This window comes from Rhipicephalus microplus, chromosome 9, assembly GCF_043290135.1.
Source record: "Rhipicephalus microplus isolate Deutch F79 chromosome 9, USDA_Rmic, whole genome shotgun sequence".
NCBI lineage: Eukaryota > Metazoa > Arthropoda > Arachnida > Ixodida > Ixodidae > Rhipicephalus > Rhipicephalus microplus.
In genome coordinates, this window is record NC_134708.1 from 53,026,493 (window position 1) to 53,047,557 (window position 21,065).

Sequence of the window (21,065 nt, forward strand, 5' to 3'; positions counted from 1 at the left end):
GGGTTCTTTAACGTGCACCCAAATCTGAGTACACGGGCCTACAACATTTCCGCCTCCATCGGAAATGCAGCCGCCACAGCCGGGATTTGATCCCGCGACCTGTGGGTCAGCAGCCGAGTACCTTAGCCACTAGACCACCGTGGCGGGGCCCTGAGCTGGTTTCAAACCTCAGTTTTTGTATAGTGTCACATATATGTACCATCGTATCATTCTCGTTTCTTAGCCGTCATTTCTTTTTTAATTTTTATGCTCCTGCAGGAACGCAACAGCAGCAATTTCAGCAGTGCGGTTTCCCGGGCAGGCCGGCGTACGGCCGCATCAGTCTCATCCGGGACTCGTACGAAAAGGGCCAGACCGTCTCTTACACGTGCGACTCGGGATTCAACCTGCTCGGACAAAGCACGCGCCAGTGCCTCGACAATGAAACCTGGTCCGGGGCGCTACCCGTCTGCGGTGCGTAGTACTTACGTTTACGTGTGCTACAGGCAGACTGAAACCGCATATGTGCGTCTTAGAGCAGTAAAAAAAAAAAAATACGGTATACATGCATGCTTTCAGTTGCGCTTCACAGCCGATTGCTCTGCTACACTCTATTACTTGTTCTTGGTGGGTCGCTTAGACATCACCACTGGTTCTGCATTCTTGGTAGCCGAGGTGCTAATTCGCACAGGATTTACTGTTGTTCGTGCACATTTTATTTAAGCTAACATTTCATTCACTATAGTCCCATTTGATTTACGTTCATTATTCCCACCTCACAACGTTATTTCCGCTTTAATTATCTTTTGACTGTATTTGATAAACCTTAATTCACGTTTGATTTTTGTTGTGTACTTATCGCTTCTAGTCACTTATTATTACTGTGTTAGGTTAATTCTAGTACCTTAACCTTCCCGCAGATGAGATTCGAACGCATATTTCACGTATCTACGAGCCCTTGGTGAGCTGAACGTCACATTAAGAACAGCGCTTCTCCCAAATTTGCAACTCCAGTAGTCCGTGAACGACGACAAAATCAAACCTCAGCATACAAAGAATCTGGATAGAAGTAATTAAGTGTACTCTCTACAACGAACAAGTGAAACTTCGACGCTCCATACTATCGTAAAATGAGTTCATAACAAACTCGGCCGGAGAGAGTCCAGTACGACTACGAACGAGCTAAAACTGGCATAGACATGCGTATACTGAAAGAGAAGTGCACCTCAAAACCTTCCTTTATTACCTTGTTTTTTGTGTTTTTTTTTTTTGCACTGCGCAGTGGAGAAGGGCTTCAGTGGAAAAGGGGGCGTGGGGGGTGAGGTCCTGCGGTAAAATGTCTCCCGCCCTAGTGTGAAGAACCCTACGCATACCTATATATTGTGCGAAAATCGTCTTTCGGTCATCACGTTGAATTTGACAGTTAATCATTGTCATTATCAGCGAGCTTCTCACACTGCGTGTCGCCTCATGAAAAAGAAAAAAAGAGTGCGTCTTTCTGGAATGCTTGCAACAGGAGCGAGAGGGTCATTGAATATCCATCGTCCTTAATTAAACGAGCATGTTCTGGCGCACATGCAGACACGAGCCTGACGGTGCAACGCATCCCGGAGGCGTCCGGCTACCTGTACGCCTACCCGCCGGGGAACGCGCTGGACGGCTCCAAGAGCAGCTGCTTCTACACCACCTACCAACCGCCCCGCTGGTGGCGCATAGACCTGGGCGCCGCCTACCACGTGCTCTCCGTGGCGCTCACGGTGCCGCACGTCAGTGAGTACATCCACGCAAAAGCGCGCTTCTTGACCCCATCGGTGTAAAGACTATAGCACATGTGACATCGAAAATTGTGGCGAAGTGGCCTGTTTTCTCGTGCTTTTTTGTTGTTAGACACATTACTAATGAGCCCCGCCGCGGTGGTCTAGTGGCTAAGGTACTCGGCTGCTGACCCGCAGGTCGCGGGTTCGAATCCCGGCTGCGGCGGCTGCATTTCCGATGGAGGCGGAAATGTTGTAGGCCCGTGTGCTCAGATTTGGGTGCACGTTAAAGAACCCCAGGTGGTCAAAATTTTCGGAGCCCTCCACTACGGCGTCTCTCATAATCATATGTGGTTTTGGGACGTTAAACCCCACATATCAATCAATCATCACATTACTAATGATAACTAACAGCCAATAATACCAGGGAACGTATAGCTCATGTTATTAGAAGAAATTGTAAGTATAGCTCATGTTATTAGAAGAAATTGTAATATAAATGTGAAAATCAAGGGGTGCTCCAGCTCCTGCAACGTGCTCCGTACAGACCTAACTATTGGCAAGCGCAGATTCAAAGATGTTCTCAGCCGCTCGCAAAAAGGGAGCAACCGCACAACGACGCATTTTCCGATGCCAATGCTTGGCCAGTATAGTCAGGGCGACGGTCCATCCGCGTTATCAACGCCATCAGCCAGCCGCGAGGGTTGGGCGATAAGATTAGCAAAGCATAAGGCATCGTTCCGCGATAGCACCGATGCGGCGGCCGAGACAGTACCAATCGCTGATGTCGTCTCTTTCAAGCTGCCGCCGAGTTTGCCGCCGCGTTATCCCGAGTATGATAAGCTTTGATCGTTTAGTGAACGAAGTGGTCCACCCTATACACGCGTGTGCAGTTTCGTCCAACGGGTTGGTCGCCCTCGTTGTCGTTTTCGCCAAGAATTTGATGTGGCCGCGTTCGCCGGAGAATGCACGAAGTGTGACGAAAAAAAAAAAAAAAGCACACGCACTTACACTCCCTCGCGGCTGCTAACAATTTACCGTCTTTTGAAAGCAAGCGTAGCGAAGACGCTTCAAGCAATGCACCAAACCACGGCCCAGTGCCTTGTCGCCGCGTGTATCGTCAGTTAACGCGTACCCTTGCCAAATCTGCTGCCGTGTGCGTCAAAGCGGCCACGGCAGCAGTGTTGTCGGGATGCGAGAGCGACTGTGGCAGCTCTTAACGTATGTGAGGCGGTGTTTCACACAGCAAAAGTCTTTACACTTCACTAAATGCTTTACTCGCCACCGTTCCACTAACACACTATCACTTTGCAGATATGCTTCAAATATTGCTGGTTCAAATGAACGACTTTGCCACGCAAAGATTCGGGTCTATGTCTCTGGCTTCGGATAAGAAAAATTAGCTCCTTGGTAAATTTTCTCTGGATTTCTAGCACCACTGCTGAGCAAAACAATGTTTTTTTTTTTTTTTTTTTAGCGTTAACGACTCACCTTTGACTCATAATAAGCATAGTATGGACCGGTAGCGAATAGTGGCCCTTACCCCTTTTTGTGGCGCACACCCTAGCGGTTTGGGCGCAAGAACAGAACGACGACAAAGGGACAATTTGTTCTTGCGCTATAACAATCGTTCATGATGAGCCGTGACGACATGACAAGCCGGAACCCTCAGGTGATTAGCCCTTAAAATGACAAACCGTGCGTGTTGTCGCATTCGTAGGTTGCTGGCGGTTACGGTACATCGTCATGGTGATGAAAGGAAGCCCGCGTCACGCGAGAGCGTAACGAATTAGCCGTTTGTTGGCCAGTGGCCACAAATAGCGCCGAACCATGGTGACGTGCGAAACAAAAGATGTTGGTCTTCGCTAACACTGATTCGAGCAGCGCAACTGAAAGCATGCCATGGGACAAAGAGGGACAACGGCGTCATCGTCTGCCATCTTCCTTTTGTTTCTCGTTTTATGCCCCACAGCTCGAACCCGTGCTAATCGTGAACCAATCAACTAGCTTTGGTGAAAAATCGTTAAGGGAGTCTTGCTTGTTCGTTTAATGTCACACCGACGCCACGCGAATAGAAAAAGTTAAAAAGAAAATTCTTTAATAACTATAGCGCACTCTCGTTACCTACCGTTTTAACAACTTAACGATTCTTGCTCTCAAGACATGCAGCAACAGCCGCTCACGCGAGCATTCTCACTCACGCATGGTACAGTCCAGTCAACGCCGGCTGAATTTCAAGGGCACAGGGCTGCCGCAGTGACGTCAGAGGGTGGGGGCCCAGTTTCGCCGCGAATGCGGTGGAAAGCCAGCGTTTCGTTCGCGTTTTAGGAGAACCAACGCTCCCGCTGTCGCAGCTGCTGCGGTTAGATTGGGCCGAATAAAAGATGTGGGGGAAAAATATCTTACTCAGCATGCTCAGTAAGATTTTTTCCCCCATCTTGGGCCGAATAAAAGATGGGAAAAAAATCTTACTGAGCATGCTGAGTAAGATTTTTTTCCCCACATCTTTTATTCGGCCCAATCTAGCCGCAGCAGCTGCGACAGCGGCAGTGTTGGTTCTCTTAAAATGTGACCGAAACACTGGCTTTCCGCCGCATTCGCGGCGAAACTGGACTCCCACCCTCTGACGTCACTGCGGCCTTGAAATTCAGTCGGTGTTGGTCCAGTACACGCACGCTCAAAAGCTGCTGCAGCATTTGCATACACGTCAAGGAAGGACAAATTTTGCTCACCTCAAGTTTAGCGTCCTTCTCTCGCATGTCTTTTCCGTCACCATTGCCGCCGTGCCCAGCAGAGCCGACGCAGACAAGCAACGCTTCGTCGTGCGGGCGAGGATGTCGATGAACCATTGGCACACGGGCTGTTCATAGTCCGGACAACGTCTAATTTGGCATCGCAGGCTGTGCTACGCAACAAGCGCTTAAATAAAACCCGTCTGGCTTGCAGCTGGTCGTGGCTAGCGTGGACCACTGCGCAAGACACACGCTTTTAACGTGGGGATGTCACGGCTCACTTGCAAGGCAGTGTCTATCGGAAAATGTAGCACTAACGTGCGTCCGTCCGATGACGGAAGCGGATATCTATCGGCAGTACGACCAAATTTCAGGACATTAGGTCTTATCTCGCGTTGCCACAGCAACTGGTGCACTACGCTGGAAATCCGAAAGATGACTGCACCGAGCGGTAGGTCAGTGGAGGGCAGAGAAAAGCGCCGTCATGGTTTCCCCAGAGCGCCGGTTGCCATAGCAACGCGTGATAAAATATTCTCGGTGTCGAAGTTTCGTTGCACTTAGGGCGTGCATCCAGAAAAGGGGTCTGTCCTTACCGTCTCTGTCTTTCACCCCCTTTAATTTTGGACGCGTATGAACTCAGCTTTGGGTGTCAAACTTTTCTTGAAGCAGAAGCGCAGCCAGAAACTTTTTTTGGGGGAAGGGGGTCATTCATATTGTATATATGTTCATTCGTCCGTTTGTATGTGTGTCTGTATAATATACGCAAGCAAAATTTTAAAAAAATTCGAAAAATTGTGACCCCCCCCCCCCCCTCCCTAACCCACCTTGGCTACGCCCATGCCGAGAGGTATGAGGTGGTTCCATAAGATATCAGGCTGTTTTCTCATATAGGTTTATAGTGTGATACCTAACCTTCTTGTGAATGTGTTGCTTGCTTGGCACTAAGCAAATGTCTGTTTCTGCATTTTATTGAGGCAGCTGCCTCGCGATTAGCTGCAGAAATCGGCAGCTTTTCTGAGGACTGTTTTTTTTTTTTTTTGGTACAAGCAAAGTAATCTAAGTAGGCAGGCGCCTAGGGGTGATCTTTGCAGTCTCGTTTAACCCGTCTGTGTCATTTACTACCGTAAAATCCCGGTGATACGATCACGGCTTGTTCAAATTTTGGGGTGATACGAATGTTTCTGTTGTCCCCGGTCAAGGCTCACTAGTCTGCAGTGTATTGAAGTACGGTAGTTGCGAAGCGATTTTCACTACACTGTTTCACACTAACGTATACGCTAGCGCACAGGTACACACAGCTGCTACTCGAACTGTGGCAGAATACGCGGAAGTCAGGCACGGGAATGCGCGCTGCGCGACCATTAGCGGTGCGTTCATGATTGAGTGAATAAATCTTGGAGGCATGAAAGCGCCTTCACGTTTAAATTACAGATGGCGCTGGCGTCACCCTTGCTTTTCAGCAGCGTTGTTGTATTGTGTTAACACGTGCCTGCCACGTAAGTACGTCGATGCAAAACATCGCCCCGCAATAAAACGTCCGGTAAAACAAGACTGGAACTCGGGCTGCGTGTTCATCACAAAGTCTATAGGTCCGTTCGATTCACCTTCACCAGTCAGAACCGGTTCATGGCTGTGCACGTGAAGTTCAGAAATTGTGCAGCGTGAGTTCAGCGGTGCAGGCACAGCACGACACCCGAAACGAATGACGATGTGCCGACAAGGTGCAGGCCTTATTTATTTTCGCTTAATTTACATCGTTCAGCTAACACTGAACGATGGTAAATCACACATGTGGACAGTTTATGCGGCGCAAACATCTTGGCAAAGCACACTGCGTTAGTAGAGGCGGGTACGGCGCCTACGCCAAAGTGCTGCGTCGTCTGCTCAGCTGCACGAGCGGCTGCACCAAGCCGGCACCGTCAGCGTAGGAGGTGCAAGAAAATCGTGAACCAGTGCTACACCTCTTCTGTACCTTTCGAAACGAATGGCAGGGTTCAGAGCAACGACCTGGTTCTAGTAACGTTGGTTCAGAGGCCGTCATTGCTACACCGCTGAAACGAATGGCAAGGTGCACCACCTCGTGAACTGGTTCACGTGGTGCAGGCGAATCGAACGGACCCTATATCAAAGGTCGCCACGAGGTCACCAATAGGCGGAGCGGGCGGGTCTTAGTGAAGAAGCTAAACGTACTCGGGGAGGGGGGCACCCATATGAATACATGGGAGCTTGGCCCGGGAACTTCTGACACCCCCTGCACTTGCACACCTGTCAACTCTTCGATTCCCACGAGAGACTCCCGAATTTCGAGCGAATCTCCCGATTGTGCGGGCGCGGCCGTTAATCTCCCGAAAAGCACTCCCGACGCCTTGGCGATAAGAAAATAACAGACACAAACGACAGCGGTTCTCAAATTTTTTGACATTCATCTATCGCGTCTAATCCGCTTAGGTATTTTTTTGATGTGTAGTATACTCCAGCGTCATGCAGAAAAGAGTATATATAGTAAGACTGGGAAACGGCGACTATAGAAGTGACGTCTCGCAATGTATCTGGTTTATTAATTGCAACCGCGCCGTATATATTTGCAAGTACAATCGTTCACGTATAAAAACTTCTGAGCTGTTTACGACGTCACTGCGGCCGCGAAAAGCAATATTTTACAACATACGCCAACTTAATTTTGTCGCATAAAAAGTTTACGTGTTTCCCGGTGATATCAATTTCGAATGATACGAACATTTTTTGTATGACTCCGCGAGGTTCGTATTACCGAGGTTTTAGTGCAAACCTGTGTTTTCATTTTCGTTGGACCCATCACACGCTGGTTCCCAAGCTATGTGCTTCACACATAGGCTTGTTTTTGCTGGAAATTAAGTCATTCAGTGTCGTTCAACACCCCTCCTCCCCTCTCCGCACATTGGTGTAGCCACAGTTTTTTGTTGTTGTTGTTGTTAGCGGGGGAGGCGGGGTGGGAGCGGTCAGTTCTACCCTTTATACATCGTGTGCTTGTGTTTGTGTGTTTATCCATGCAAAATTGAAAACTTTCCTAAAGGAAGCCTGCCTTAACGTAGATGAAAACAGGCTACTGCAGCGTTACGGCCGAAATATTGTACGAACAAATACATTGTGAAAGGTTACGTCATCTCGAAAAAGTGAGAGCTTGTTTCAACTACGTTATAACAATGGTCGTTTCAAACATTTGAAAGTTCTTTGACATGACTGTTTGCCGCATGTTTTCACGGCGACTGAAACTCTTCTGAGCACATCTTTACCATTCACCGTGCGTGCAGGTTCACGGCAGGACCTCGAGGTGCGGGTCGTGAGCTACGAGGGCAACAAGGCCATATTCAACAGATGCGCCGCATTCAGCGGGAAATTCTGTGAGTGTTTCCTGCTCGGGATCTTAAGCACACCATGGAGAGAAATCGCATTTCTCGACAACCACAGCACACATCTCGATTATGTGGATTACGTATTCAAAAGAGCAAGTTAAAACAACCACTGTATTCAAAAAGCGTGTATATTCAGTTGAATTTTGTCATTCTTAGGAACCACGCTTACACAGTTAACAAATTAATATCTGTGTTACTGAGCCACGCAAACATAACCCGGTACCTTAACTGTGTAAGAGGCGCTTCATGTGCATTCCACAGGACCGCGATATCTGCATTTGAATAAATATTTTATGATCTCGTTTATCGACTCTAAAAAGATAGAGTATGTGTCACACCATCCAGGTAGTCCTGACCCAAAAGAAGCACGCTAAACCTCTCGTGGGCCGCAGGACTCTCAGAAGAGAGTACAATGACTCCTGCAGGGGTGTTGACGTGCCTCTTCAATGAGAGCCATATAAGTCGCAAGTCAGGAGTCTCAAGAACGAGCCAAAAGAGTCTTTCTTGAGAAAATTCCTAGTCAACTGAATCAAAATTTTCCTCATAGCTCAAGCATCTCCCAGCGCAAGTAGCTATCACCGTTGCGGTATTGAAGGGAATTCGTAAATCAATAGATAATGCCAACGTCAATTTAGGCTGAATGTATCGCCTTTGTTGAGGAGCGCCGTATGACATGTCTGCGTGTTGTCCCCTATGCACAGCAACCCAGACGGTGGTGCTGATGTGCGACGAAGGCAAAGGCATCATCGGCCAGTACGTCGACGTCGCCGACAAGCGCAAGGATCCCGACCACTTCAGTCTCTGCGAGGTGGAGATCTATGTGCTCAGAGGTGAGCAGCGTTCAAACAGCGGAAGATTTCGGTTATTGTCACAGCACGTTACGATAATGATGCGGAATGCGTGCGCGGACTCCAGTAGAATTCAGTGAGCGTATTATGCCCGTAAAGGGGCTGTAATGCATCGGGCTTCAATTCAACTACAGTAGCTCGACCGGGACATGGGACTATTGACACATCGCGAGCTTCAACCGATCGCTTAATCGGTTTCTATGAATTCTGCCATTACGAATATATCCTAACTGACATTTTTTTTTCTTTTTCCGCTCAAAATTACATTGCGATTGATTTAAACCACGTGGGGGCAACCAGTCGTAAAGGTAGAGTTAGCATATGCAGTAACTGTTTAGTACAACTGGTTGACAATCCAGAGCACTATGTACTCAACTATGGAAGAGCGATAAACTCTCCCTATAACACCAGCCTGAAAGAAATTGCATTGCCTTAAAAAAATATTTATACTATGTACAGAGCATAAATTATGTGTTCAATAAAAATTGTGAACCTTTTAGAACACTACACACACTCTACTATGGGAGAACCATAGGCTGTCCCGGTCCAGGCCACCCACGAAAGTTTATATCTATCTCAACAATTAAAATGTTCGCTACTCGAGAATGCAAAGAAATGCGGCCCCGTCTTGTGCGCTGGCCACGTGCATATAATTATGCGCCATTCTTTTTTTCATAATTACTGCTCTCTCACTAGTTGGCGATCAGTCGTTTATGAATTAGAGGGGATTGAGAGGCTTGGGTTTTGGGGGGGGGGGGGGGGAGGAGACTGGTGACGACAGAAGAGAAGAAAGAAGAGAGAGTGTTGGCAGCCATGCGTATTATTCTAGGCCACTCTAGCCATGCGCCAGGCGTGGCATGGGGAAGCGAGCGGCAAAGAAAGGCAACCTGACGGCGTCAATCTCAACTCTAAACTTTTTTGTTCATTTCTGCCCTCGCCATTTCCTTCCCGGCGTAGCGATGAGTAAGCGAAGAAAGAACCAGTTCAGAGAGGATAACTGCTGTTTTTTCATCACCTGGCCTGTTCGCGGTGCGGTCACCACAAACGCATGACTGTTGCTGTAGCCTGCGACAAGTGTGCGCTACTGAGCACGTGAATTAAGGCTCGATTTCCGCGGCCAGTGTAAAGGCCTGACCCCACGTAGCCGTTACAGAGTGAATCTTTTTGAAGCGGCGCTGAGCCATCTTCTATATGGAGAAAGAGAGCGAGCAGCTTCGCGTAGCCACGCGTCCTTTCTCTTCATGGAGAGAGAACACGACGCCGCGTCAAAAAGCCACACGCTGCAACGGATAAGTGGGGTCAGGCCTTAAAGGTGCCCCGACAAAATTTTTTAAGTAACCATGAAATTAATTCACCCGTAGAGGTTATTGTCTCAGAAATTCAGTGCAGCAAAAATTTTAAGAAACCGTCCAGTACGAGCAGAGTTAGAAAGATTTGTCGCACGCTGCAATCGCATTCTCTCTTCTCTCGTCCCGACTAAAGCGCTGGAAGCTAAGCAGGGAGGGATGGGAGGGGCAAACAAAACACGTCACGCACTCCTCATGACCTTGAGCACTTTTCTTTCTTCGAATACGCAACTTTTGCAACGTAATCGCGCGCGCGCCCGTGGACGAGTGGCGGCCTCTCGCGGCAATTTCTGTAACGACCGAGTGCGCCATGTTCAAATCGCCAAATGGCTGATAGATGGGCATTCTGCGACTGATTTCTGGGTGTCTTCCGTCATTTGTCGAGGGAAGAGAAAACAATTTTTAGCTGAATTTGATAATTTATTGTGAATTCCAGGCAGCGTGCTGCGTTTTGCCTCGCGTGTTCTCCGGAGCCTCTACTGCCAATCGGTGGTGTTTTCTGACCATGCTTAAGAAGGGTTGCAGGGAACACCCGCTGCTTCGCATCTACACATGGTTACCTTTAGCGAGAAATGGTGTAATTTTTTTAGCGGCGAAGCTCCTTAGGGTGTGGGTTGTTTTCTTGTAGTATGTTGAAGTAGCCACTTCTAGCTAGCTTTAAGAATTGCTGACTAGATGATGTGGTGTGTATACGTCCTTGAATATAATATCGCTTGATGGCGTTAGTGGTTTTCATATCGTTCACGATTAAATAGGATAGATGACGCTGTTATAAGAAACTCGCAGAACATCCACGGAGTGAATGAAGATGAGTGGGGCAAAGAGTCCGTCCGTTTGATGCGTGCTCTAGTGTGATAGCAACGGACGGACGGACAGAAAGACGCACGGACGGACAGAAAGACGCACGGACGCTTCGCCCAACTCATCATTCACTCCGTGAATATGCTGTGCATTTCTTTTCTGTTTCATAGACCTCTGTAGCATCGCAGTAAGAGCTGTCACACAAAGTCGAGCCGTTGGCTCATCGCCACGAAAAGTTACACCATCTCCCACAAAGGGAACCGTGATTAGCGTGCGAAGAAGCGCATGGGGCAGCTTCCGTTCATCTTAGGCATCTCGCGCGACGTTAAAGCGTCTTTGCAAGTGGAGCACATCATTAATTCACTGTAGTTTCTGTTGCCGTTACTCGCCCTAAACTCATGTTGGAGCACGCCACGCGGGTTCACCGCCACGCCACGCGGTAGCACGTGCGTTCATAGACTGTCTGCAGAATATTATTACCCGACGACATCAGGTGATTGCTGAGAGAGTGTAAGGGGGAGAGGCCACAGCCTCTTACACAGCCACTTATGCATGTTCGAACGTGCTAGCACGTGCCAGCGTTACAACGCGTTGGGTTATTGTGAGTATGCTAAATCTCGTTCCCCGACGCCATCACACTACTGCTGAGAGAAGAGGCCACAGCATCTTACCGAGCCCCTTACACAGGCCCGAACGCGCTAGCAAGCGTGTTCTAGCAGCACTCAATTTGGCTAGCTGTTGCACATGCGCAGCAAGGAAGATCACACACCGGATTGAGCTCCACCATAAGCTGCTTCGCATATAATGAATTACACCTCCCACTTATGAGAACCGTGTGGAAATACGAAGCAGCGATGGCGTTCACTTTTGCTTCCATTTGTATGTATCCGTGTATGTTTCATTTGCGTGTGAAGTTGTGTATGTGCTGTGCGCCGCTGATGTAGCTAAGAGAGTGCAACTGTGGCGGAGAGATAAACGGGAGAGGAGAAACGAAGTGGAGGCACGCTCTGCCACCACCTTTACCCCACCTCCTCACGCTCATGTGAGAGCGCTCTCGGCGACTATCCTCTCCCCACTGCACATGCCAACTCTGCCCCTCTCCTCGTGTTCACAAGAAAAGAGAGAGCTGCCGCATGCGCAGTGTAAAGCCCCTTGACCTACAAGAATGGCCATTGTACCTTTTCTAAAAATAGTTTATATAAATACAATTTCCACCCCTTTATAACGATAATTTAAGATATATTTAGAGTTGTTTTAAGGTATTCTAATGGCTACAATGACCACGTTCCAAGATGTCAGTGCTTTGGTGGTTATGGCTTTTCCGCCCTAGCTCTTCCTCTAAAGTCTGTATATTAGCTCTGTGAGCCGGGTGTAATTATTGTGTGTTGAATTCGAAAGCCATCGTCATCATTTACAAGCACGCATCCTCTTTGTGCTCTTTTCATCTTCTGCTTTGTTCCCAGAATATGAGCGCCGATTTTTCTTTGTGACAATAGGAAACGAAAGAATGAGAAAAGCGAGAGAGAGAAAAAGTAAATAAAAAAGAAAGGAATACAAAGGCAATGTAATAAGTGAAAAGAGAAAGAGATAAGGAAGGAGATAAGAGGAAAGAAAAGAAAAAAGATAGAAGCAGAGAAATAAATCTATGGACAGCGAGATAAAGTTCAGATACAAAAAGCATGCACAATTGCACCATAGAGAGAGAGAAAAAATAAAGGCAGCAACAATAGCCACGTATAGTGCAGTAAAGCGAGGGATGGAAAATATGAGTGAGGGTGAGGAGGAACATGAGGAAGTGAGTGGGTAACATAAAACAATAGTAAAGAACAGCAAGGTGTGGGAAGGAGAAGTGAGCAGGAGGGAAACGAGGATGTGAACGGATGAAGGATGGCACAGTTGGTGGGCATTGCAACCAGCCCTGCCACTCTGTCTCTGCACCACTAGCATGTAGCTTGCCCAATTTTTTTTACTTACTTAACAGTAATTTAAGAGCAGATTTAGTTACTTAGTAATTTAAGAGCAGATTTAATAGTTTCTAATATCCAAGATGCTCACTCACAATGCACATGGTGGTAAAAAGAAAATAATTTAGCAACTCTGAAGGTGTACAAAGGGTATCTACTGTGCTTTAGTTTCTCTGTTACAGCTCTTTAGCACCTGCCTGTACTCTACATAACTGCGTCAATTAACTGCATTGTCAACCTCAATATTAAGGCAAAAGCCTTTAATGTCGCATGCTCGCATCCGTGCCCTGGAAAGGAGCTAACTGTGGCCTCTTTTCCTCGCACTCTCTCATCAATCACGTGAATGCTGATAGTGCTTAAAAAACAAAAAGAGGGAAAAAACACACATAATAAAAAATGGACATGACACAGTCAGTCAAATGGCCACAGGCTTTTGGCAAACACACTTTCTAATTATAAAGTGTCCTTCAATTTTTTCATCTACTCTTTATAAAACCACATAAACATATGTATGCAGCGTACATAATCAACTGTAAAAAAAGGATTGTTTTAATGCCTTTGAGGGTGCTCAACGGCCGTGAGCTAGGTTTCCTTTCTCTGTTTAATTTATTAGCACCCATTTCCAGCGCCACCACACTCATTCTGAACTGACAGCTGGCCGAAAATGTTTTGCTCCTAGGTGGTAAAAAAAAAAACATCATAGTGCTCATACCACTATGTAAGGTAACAGTTCAGAAGTTAGCAAATGTGAAAAGGTGTGCAACCTACAGCTCGAATGCAAATAGGAAGACATGTGGGGCGGCAAAATTTACATGAGGACAGATTACTAGAGAAGCTCTTTAGGCTGCATACATTATGGAGTAATACGTCATTCTGCATATCTAACATTTACAAAGACGCTTATAGTTATGCATACTTACTTGATTTCAAATAGTGGTGACCACTGATTTATGACCCGCATAATACACTGCATTGTGTCACGTCAGTACAGCAGCAGTGCCACCACACTACGCCGCCACAAGATTCCCCACGGCCAGCACACACTTTCGTGCATATGCTGAAACCACTGCTGCAGCCATGTCGGTGCCTCCGACACATGTGGCACACTCCTCTTTGCCCTACTCTCCTACCAGTCTCTATTGCTTTAGCAACACATCTACCCACCCCCATCTCTCTTCTTGGTGTCTACGCACTATGTGCCTGATATGAACGAAATCTGCCTAGACTACCCCCCTCCCCTCGAAAACGCACGCGGGGGATACATACGGAGCCCATAAGTAACCAGCTTCGCTTTAAACAAATAAAACCAGAGGCGTGCATAGACAATTGTGTCCACATTTTTTTTGCAGAAAATTACCAGTGCGGAGATCCAGACAAACCACCCAAGTCGTACACGGTACCACTGTCACCGCAACAGATGGAGTACCGCTGCGTGTCTGGATACAAACTGTCCGGTCCAAGCGTGCGTACATGCCTGGAGTCTGGACAGTGGTCGGCGGCAGCCCCAAGGTGCCTTGGTAAGGGCGAGCTGGCATACGTTCTTTAGGCATACAGATAGAAAAAAATCATGCCATGTCCACGGAATGGATAATGATAAGTGGGTGAAGCTGAAGAGCGGGGTCATCGGTAAACGGTAACTCTCCTGTGAATGTTATCCCCTTACATCATTGGAAAGACGTAAGACTGTACATATATTACACAAATTAACTTTAATTTTGTTCTTGTTTGCAAAGGTGCTTTATGGTCGGTGAAGTAGTGGATCGGTGATGGGGCGTAGTGGGATACTTGCAAAGACGTAGTGGGCGGTTTGCAAAGGTGGTTACGAACCAGTCACAGAGGAAGGACAGACCCACTGCTTTGAGAGCTTCGCCCCTAAAAGCTGGGCTCACAGTACAACCTGCAGTTCAGCCGACATGAATTTACTATCTGCCAGATGTATAAAGCATAAACTTGGTATGGTAGGCCCGAAAATGATTCGATGTATCTAACCACTTGTTGGTGGGAGCTTAATTATCTGTCTCTTTATTGCAATGCTATAGACAGAAGGTAAGTGTAGATCAGGATTAAAAAGAGCATTTTTCTTGTCCTGGCCAAACATAACCTTCTTTTCTATCCAACCACAATGTAACAAGTTTTAAACATATCATGCAACTCAGTGTACCTAAACTCATAGATTCAATTTTTACATATACAGACTTTTCCTCCTTTATGAAAGTAAAACACGAGATGAAGAAACGCATACAAAAACAACACACACTGCTTTTGTTGACTACATCTCTTGTTCTATTCCAACTGTTACATGCCATCATTACATTTTAAAGTACTCCATGCAATGCATGTGACAAGGTAACCACTGAGCATTAATAAAGGAATGATGATAAAGCAGTGAAAACCTATTAGAACTGCACACACATCCTGCTTAGTTCAGTGGCCAGCAGTTATGAAAGTATCAAAATCCCTAACAGTTTTATATTCTCATGTGTTTGCTTAATACTTTGTATGCATGCATTTTCTGTCTTGTCTTCCCATGTAGATGCTGTGTAGAAGATTGGTACACACCAGAACACAAACTGTGCGGTTACTCCCTCAGATGCAAGTGCTGTCGTGCGCTTGACACTTTCAGATGCCATGTACACAATTGTTTACACAGCTTCATTTCGCTGCTTGTATCGACTAGGAGCTAAGAAAGAGGAAACGACACTGAGCTTACGATGAAATGAGCCCCTTGCATAGTAAATTTGTCTTCATTTAACTTCACCTTGCAGTGCACTGTTGCATACAACCACATTGATCAAAGCACTACTGTGTTGAACAAGTCATTTGATGGACATACCACTTACCACAAGCCAGCTCAAAAGTAGTTTTTCTCTGCTCGAAATCAGCATAACTGAAAACAAATTTGTGCTCGATTTCTAGACTGAAATTTCATACTCTTGATGCAAACACATAGCATGGATGACTTAAAAATAAACACATATTTAATGACAATTTAATTAGAAGTAATTACTATAACAGGAATAAATTAAAGTATAATGTCATTATCTTTGTACCCATACGATACTGAATGCTTTCATACAAAGTATCAATACGACACATTTACAAACAGTTCTTCATGGATGGCAGCTAAAGAGATAAAAGCCTTGTTGTACTTGCTCTATGTCCTACGCAGAGGCCGCATGCCCCTCCCTGGGTCCCCTCGACAATGGGAAAGTGGCGGTGCGAGGCACCAGCAACGGCCGCACTGTGCAGGGCAGCCAGCTCATCTACACCTGCGACCCTGGCTACACCCTGGAGGGCAACGACACCCGCACTTGCCTCGAAGACGCCCGCTGGGGAGGACAGCAGCCACACTGCCAGCGTCAGTATACACCCCTCTCTACACAGGGCATATTTAGTTGGTCTGTAGCAGCGTATTGTTCAATGTTACTTTCTTTTGTTCATTATGCTATCATTCATACATCAGTCAATCTAGCAACCTCTACAATTCTCTTCCACAACATTTTCTCCAAACCAACCTCATTTAATGTTCAAAAGTACGTAAACTAATTTTGGTAGTTCAACGACTATGTTAGTTTCCCGTTGAACTCGATGTGTTACAATCGATTCCCAGCCATGGTGGCGGTATTTCTATGGGAGTAGAATGCCACAATGACCATGTACTCATATTTAGGTGCATTTTCGATAACCAAGGTGTTTTATGATTAACCTTAAATCCCTGATTAAGGCCTTTATGTGGTTTTACTAGATTGTGTCTCATTTTTTTCAGTAATCCACTGCCAATTGTATCACCTTCAGCGAAAAGACTGAATTTTGTGTTCGTGCACACATAGGTTTATCTGTTATCCAACATAAAATGATGTGTCATGAAGTCGAGGGCAGACATGCAAGGAAATGCTTACGTGTTCTGGAACTCCAGGAGCACGCTTGCACAAGTGCCCATTTCTAACAACAATACGTGTAGATAGCGTGATGAACATTTCTCAGTAGCAAGTTTACCGCTTCTGTTGTTCAAAAAATACTTCTTACATGGGACACAATAGTGCCTTTGTTATTTTGATCGAAGAGTATAAATATATATGTTATACATCAGAGGCTAACATTAATCAGCATTATTGTAAACATACTTTCCTAAACGTGTCAAACGCTTTGTTGTACGAGTGTTTTCTTGTGGTTTCTTGGTGATTTTCGCTCTCCTAGGAAAAGCAACAGAACCTTAACCCTTTCAGAGGCCAATTATTAAGAACTGTCCGTAAATGTGTCAAGTCACAACTATGTTACTTCAAGGCACTCGATATTCTATTGTGACAAAAATAACGACATAATTGCTGAATCTGTGTGTTTTAATCAAGTTGCAATTAAATATCTATCTATTCTCAAGTCATTGATGCTTACTTTTAACATAAATAGAATCTACTCTCAGGCTAGAAATATATTGAAAATTTATTTTTGGTTATGTGAGATGTGAGCAAGGAAAATTTCTGCTTTTCACATTGCTTGCAGGAAGCGGCACGTCGCACCACTGGTCAAACGTGGTAGTGCCTTCCCAAAAGTGATCATATGTATCAGCACACTGCAAAATGAGGTTAAATGAAGACAAATTAATCATGCAGTAGGTTCAATTCATCTAACGTAACATATCTTGCTCCTTCTTAGCCTCTACTCGATGCAAGTAACGAAAACGAGTGGTGTACCGAAGTGTGTACATAGCGTTTAAAAGGGTTAAGAGTATCCTATACCATTCTTAGAAAACATTTTGCATTTAAAATAAAGTCTTCTTTTAAAAAGTGTTAGTAAGTAATGCCTTCAGAACATATCCACGCATCAATGCTCCCGCTGCATCACTACTTTCACAATATTCGTAAACTTCACTTATCGCAGCATAGACAACTTGTATTGTACATCGTGATTAGCAATATCAATCTGCCCATCCCATTTACTTTTTTTTGCAAATGTTTTTATCCCTCTTCGATTGTGATGACATTGAAAATATCTACAAGTAGAGATAAGGAGTGACATGTCTGACTTCCAAATCCTGTTTACCAGTATCTGTAACAGTGATAACAGAGTATAATGTAATGTCAGAAGCTGAATACCATCAACAATTTTCTCTCGCAGCTGTCACCTGTGACGTGCCATCGTTTGAAGTCGAAGGTGGGACGTACACGCTGCTCAACGTGTCCACAAATTACGGGGACCTGGCCGAGCTCAACTGCCACCTGGGATACGAACGGCAGGGTGGCCCCACGACCATCGTCTGCCAAGAAGATGGAACGTGGAGCGAGCCTCAGGCATCGTGCATCCTCAGTGAGTGATAAGAACCACAGTTTCCTATAAGTACACTAGAGCGAACACTGGCGCTAGTGTCTATGGGAGCTGCAATGCACGGCGCCTCAACGAGCATGGGAATGATGAGTAGTACACGAATTGGTGTGGTCTTCGTACTTTCGGTTCCATTTATCTTCGCGTGGCTTGGAGCTGCTTGGTCACGAAACGACAATCGGGAAATGTTCAGCAATTACACTTCACCACCTTAACCTTTTGGCTCACCATTTCAAATCGGCGCACAAAGTTTATAAAGGTCGGTTCTTTCATTCCAAACAAGACAAATATGCAGCAACAAATGAAGCCACAAGTGCGTTCGAGGCCCACAAGCACGACGACTAGGCAAATCGGTGTACTACCTGTCATTCCCGTGGTCACTGAATGATGCATCACCAGGGTTCCCTCTCGTTAGCTTTATGAAAATCTCATTTACCACGCAAAAACATGTTTTCACCGGTGAATTTACATATGGTTTCAAGGAATACAGTCGCCGACCGATTTTCCGGACTCCAAAAATTCGGACTTGTTGGATATTCCGGACTTCATAAATGCACCGTCAGGGATACCATAGAGCTAATGCATCGTTTCGACCGATTTTTCGGGCGAATTGGCCCCTGAAAGTTCGATGTTTCGGACTAAATTACTCGTTTTGTGCCACGCCTCAAAACATTGTGAACGCCGCCATGTTGGATTTTCTGTCGGCTTGGCTAAGCTTGATCTTCAGATGCTTTTCCTGCCTCCGAGATTGGAATCCGCACACCATATTTTAAGTTTCGGAGGCCGTGTTTGCTTTTTAAAAGACGCGGTGATGGATGCCGTTTTTTCGTCTTCGGTCAGCACTATCGTCATCACATCGCACGGGGAGGAGGCGAAAGAAGGATTCTCTACCTGCCACAATGACATTTAAAGACTTCACTCGTGCGGACGACGACATTGTTTCGTGCGCGGAGGCCACTGACGACGAAATTCTTCGCCAGGTTGTCCCGGAGCCGGAGAGCGGCTCGGATGACGACAACGACGACCGCCCGCAGCCGTCGGCGGCGGAGATCGCCAACGCGGTGACAATTTTGTCGAGCGTTTATGGCAACGATGTCACCTTGGCGCAAATACGGGCAAACCAAATTGCCTCCAAGCGTAGTTTGAGGCAAGGCAGCATCAAGGACTTTTTTAAACCTGCTTGATGCAATAAACTTCAGATTTTTGGCGAAAACGAATTTTTCGGACTGTTCGATTTTTCGTACCTTTTTTCGGTCCCCGCCAGGTCCGAAAAATCGGTCGGCGACTGTAATGAACCAAAATCCGAAGAAGTTTAGCCAGCTATGCTTGGCAGATGCTGATGAAACAGAGAAGCTCGTGGCATGCAGTGGGGTTGAATGAAGTCGGTGAATGAAGTTCGAGGAGTGGTGGAAGCAGTAGTAGTGAGTTGCGGGAGTAATGCATAGGAGGAGTGGTGGAAAGAGTGGCACATATCCATAGCAGGATCTAAATCCCACTACAATCTACAATGGTGCTCGAACGTGAATGGCTCGACAGCTTTGCTGTTGAAAAAGTATTAAAGCGCAGAAACTCTACTTCGAGGATATGACTGTTCTGACAGAGTTAATTTCAAATATATTTGAAAAGTTAGCTGTATTTTGGGGGTATTTTAGGTGTGTGGCACTGCATGCCAGCATGTCGGGAGCTGTGCACCAACAATAATGACGTCAAGCGCACCCATGGCTGAAGCCCATCGCACACTTTCCCGTCCCTACTTCCCTTCTTCTCTGAATACTACACCTCTCCGCCTTTCACAAGAGCACTACTTTGTACACCACCTGATAGCACTGTTCGCTGCCGGGTTCATAGGTACTGATTCTAGGGAACTGTCCGGGAGTGGCGCGAGTCGAAAGATGCCGGTGATGGTTGGCATGGTTGGCACACTTGTTTCTGAGGTGTTTATATGTCATCTCTTCTTGTTCACAGCATTGTTGCTACTTGGGGCAGCTTGTTGTAAATGGATTAAGTTCGCTATTTTCCTTAAGCTTGTGCCTGAAAACAAAGTTGTGTTAACAAATTCAGCACCCTAACTTCCAATTGGCCTGAAAGTCACAGCGGTAAACGTTTTGTTCCATATACTAAATACCGAACAAGACTATTGAACAAAACAAAACACCAGCTAGAATCCACAGCCAGTAAAGGTTCACAAATACAGCATTGCTTTGAGAAATATGCTCATATTTTTTGCCTCTTGGCTAGCGTAGTATATTCTTTAAACTCTGCCGATTATGCACTTGTGAGACAAAGAGTTTTAAGTATAACACGTGGGTTAAACAATACAAATGCAAATAGATATTATTGATTCGAGTAGAAAAGTTAGGATCGCCAAAAACCAAGTGCAGCACTGTAAAGCCTCACAATCGCACTGCTGTGTATCTTGTGTGAGAGGACTGGTAGCTGCATTTACAAAAGAGACTATAGCAACTACATTCTCTCTGCAGCTACATGTGCACAACATGCACACTGAATTGAGAGGCCTAAAAGCTCGACTGAAGACAGAAGCAGTAGGTCTGCCTCATTTCTTTTCATGTTCTCTTCGCACTACGTGGCTCAAGAATAAAGTATGAACTTGCCCGGATAACTGTACTTCTGAATACCCCAATTCAGCAAAAGGGGCTGAACACAGGTATAAACACACTGTTTCACACAACAGACATTGCAGCTCAAAGTATTCGAAGCTCTGTCTTAAAAGGTTAAGGTAAATGGACTGCAAATACTCAAGGGCCATCATAAGAGTAAGTAACTCAGTCTGCAATAAAGTTAATGAAGTTAGCGCAAGACGAACATGAAGTAAGCTGTGCACCTCGCCTATATGTATCCGCAGGAGGAAAAAGTTTGTCAACTCCCCGCTGCACTGGCATAAAATGCTTTAGTTCTTATGCATATATATA

At 45.9% G+C, this 21,065-nt stretch overlaps 1 protein-coding gene and 1 long non-coding RNA gene across 2 annotated transcripts in view; one reads left to right on the top strand and one right to left on the bottom strand.

Moving 5' to 3' along the window:
- LOC142771794 (uncharacterized) overlaps window positions 1–5,070 on the bottom strand; it is a 359,560-nt gene extending 354,490 nt beyond the window's left edge. The window contains exon 1 of the long non-coding RNA XR_012886159.1: window positions 4,466–5,070. This is a non-coding gene — a long non-coding RNA (uncharacterized LOC142771794). The remainder of the gene's footprint in view (window positions 1–4,465) is intronic.
- LOC119165050 (complement receptor type 2) overlaps window positions 1–21,065 on the top strand; it is a 155,739-nt gene that overhangs the window by 128,135 nt on the left and 6,539 nt on the right. Inside the window, exons 2-8 of the mRNA XM_075873659.1 lie at window positions 259–453; window positions 1,561–1,749; window positions 7,756–7,845; window positions 8,559–8,687; window positions 14,166–14,333; window positions 15,986–16,174; window positions 17,932–18,120. Coding sequence (XP_075729774.1) covers window positions 259–453; window positions 1,561–1,749; window positions 7,756–7,845; window positions 8,559–8,687; window positions 14,166–14,333; window positions 15,986–16,174; window positions 17,932–18,120 — 1,149 coding nt within the window. The remainder of the gene's footprint in view (window positions 1–258; window positions 454–1,560; window positions 1,750–7,755; window positions 7,846–8,558; window positions 8,688–14,165; window positions 14,334–15,985; window positions 16,175–17,931; window positions 18,121–21,065) is intronic.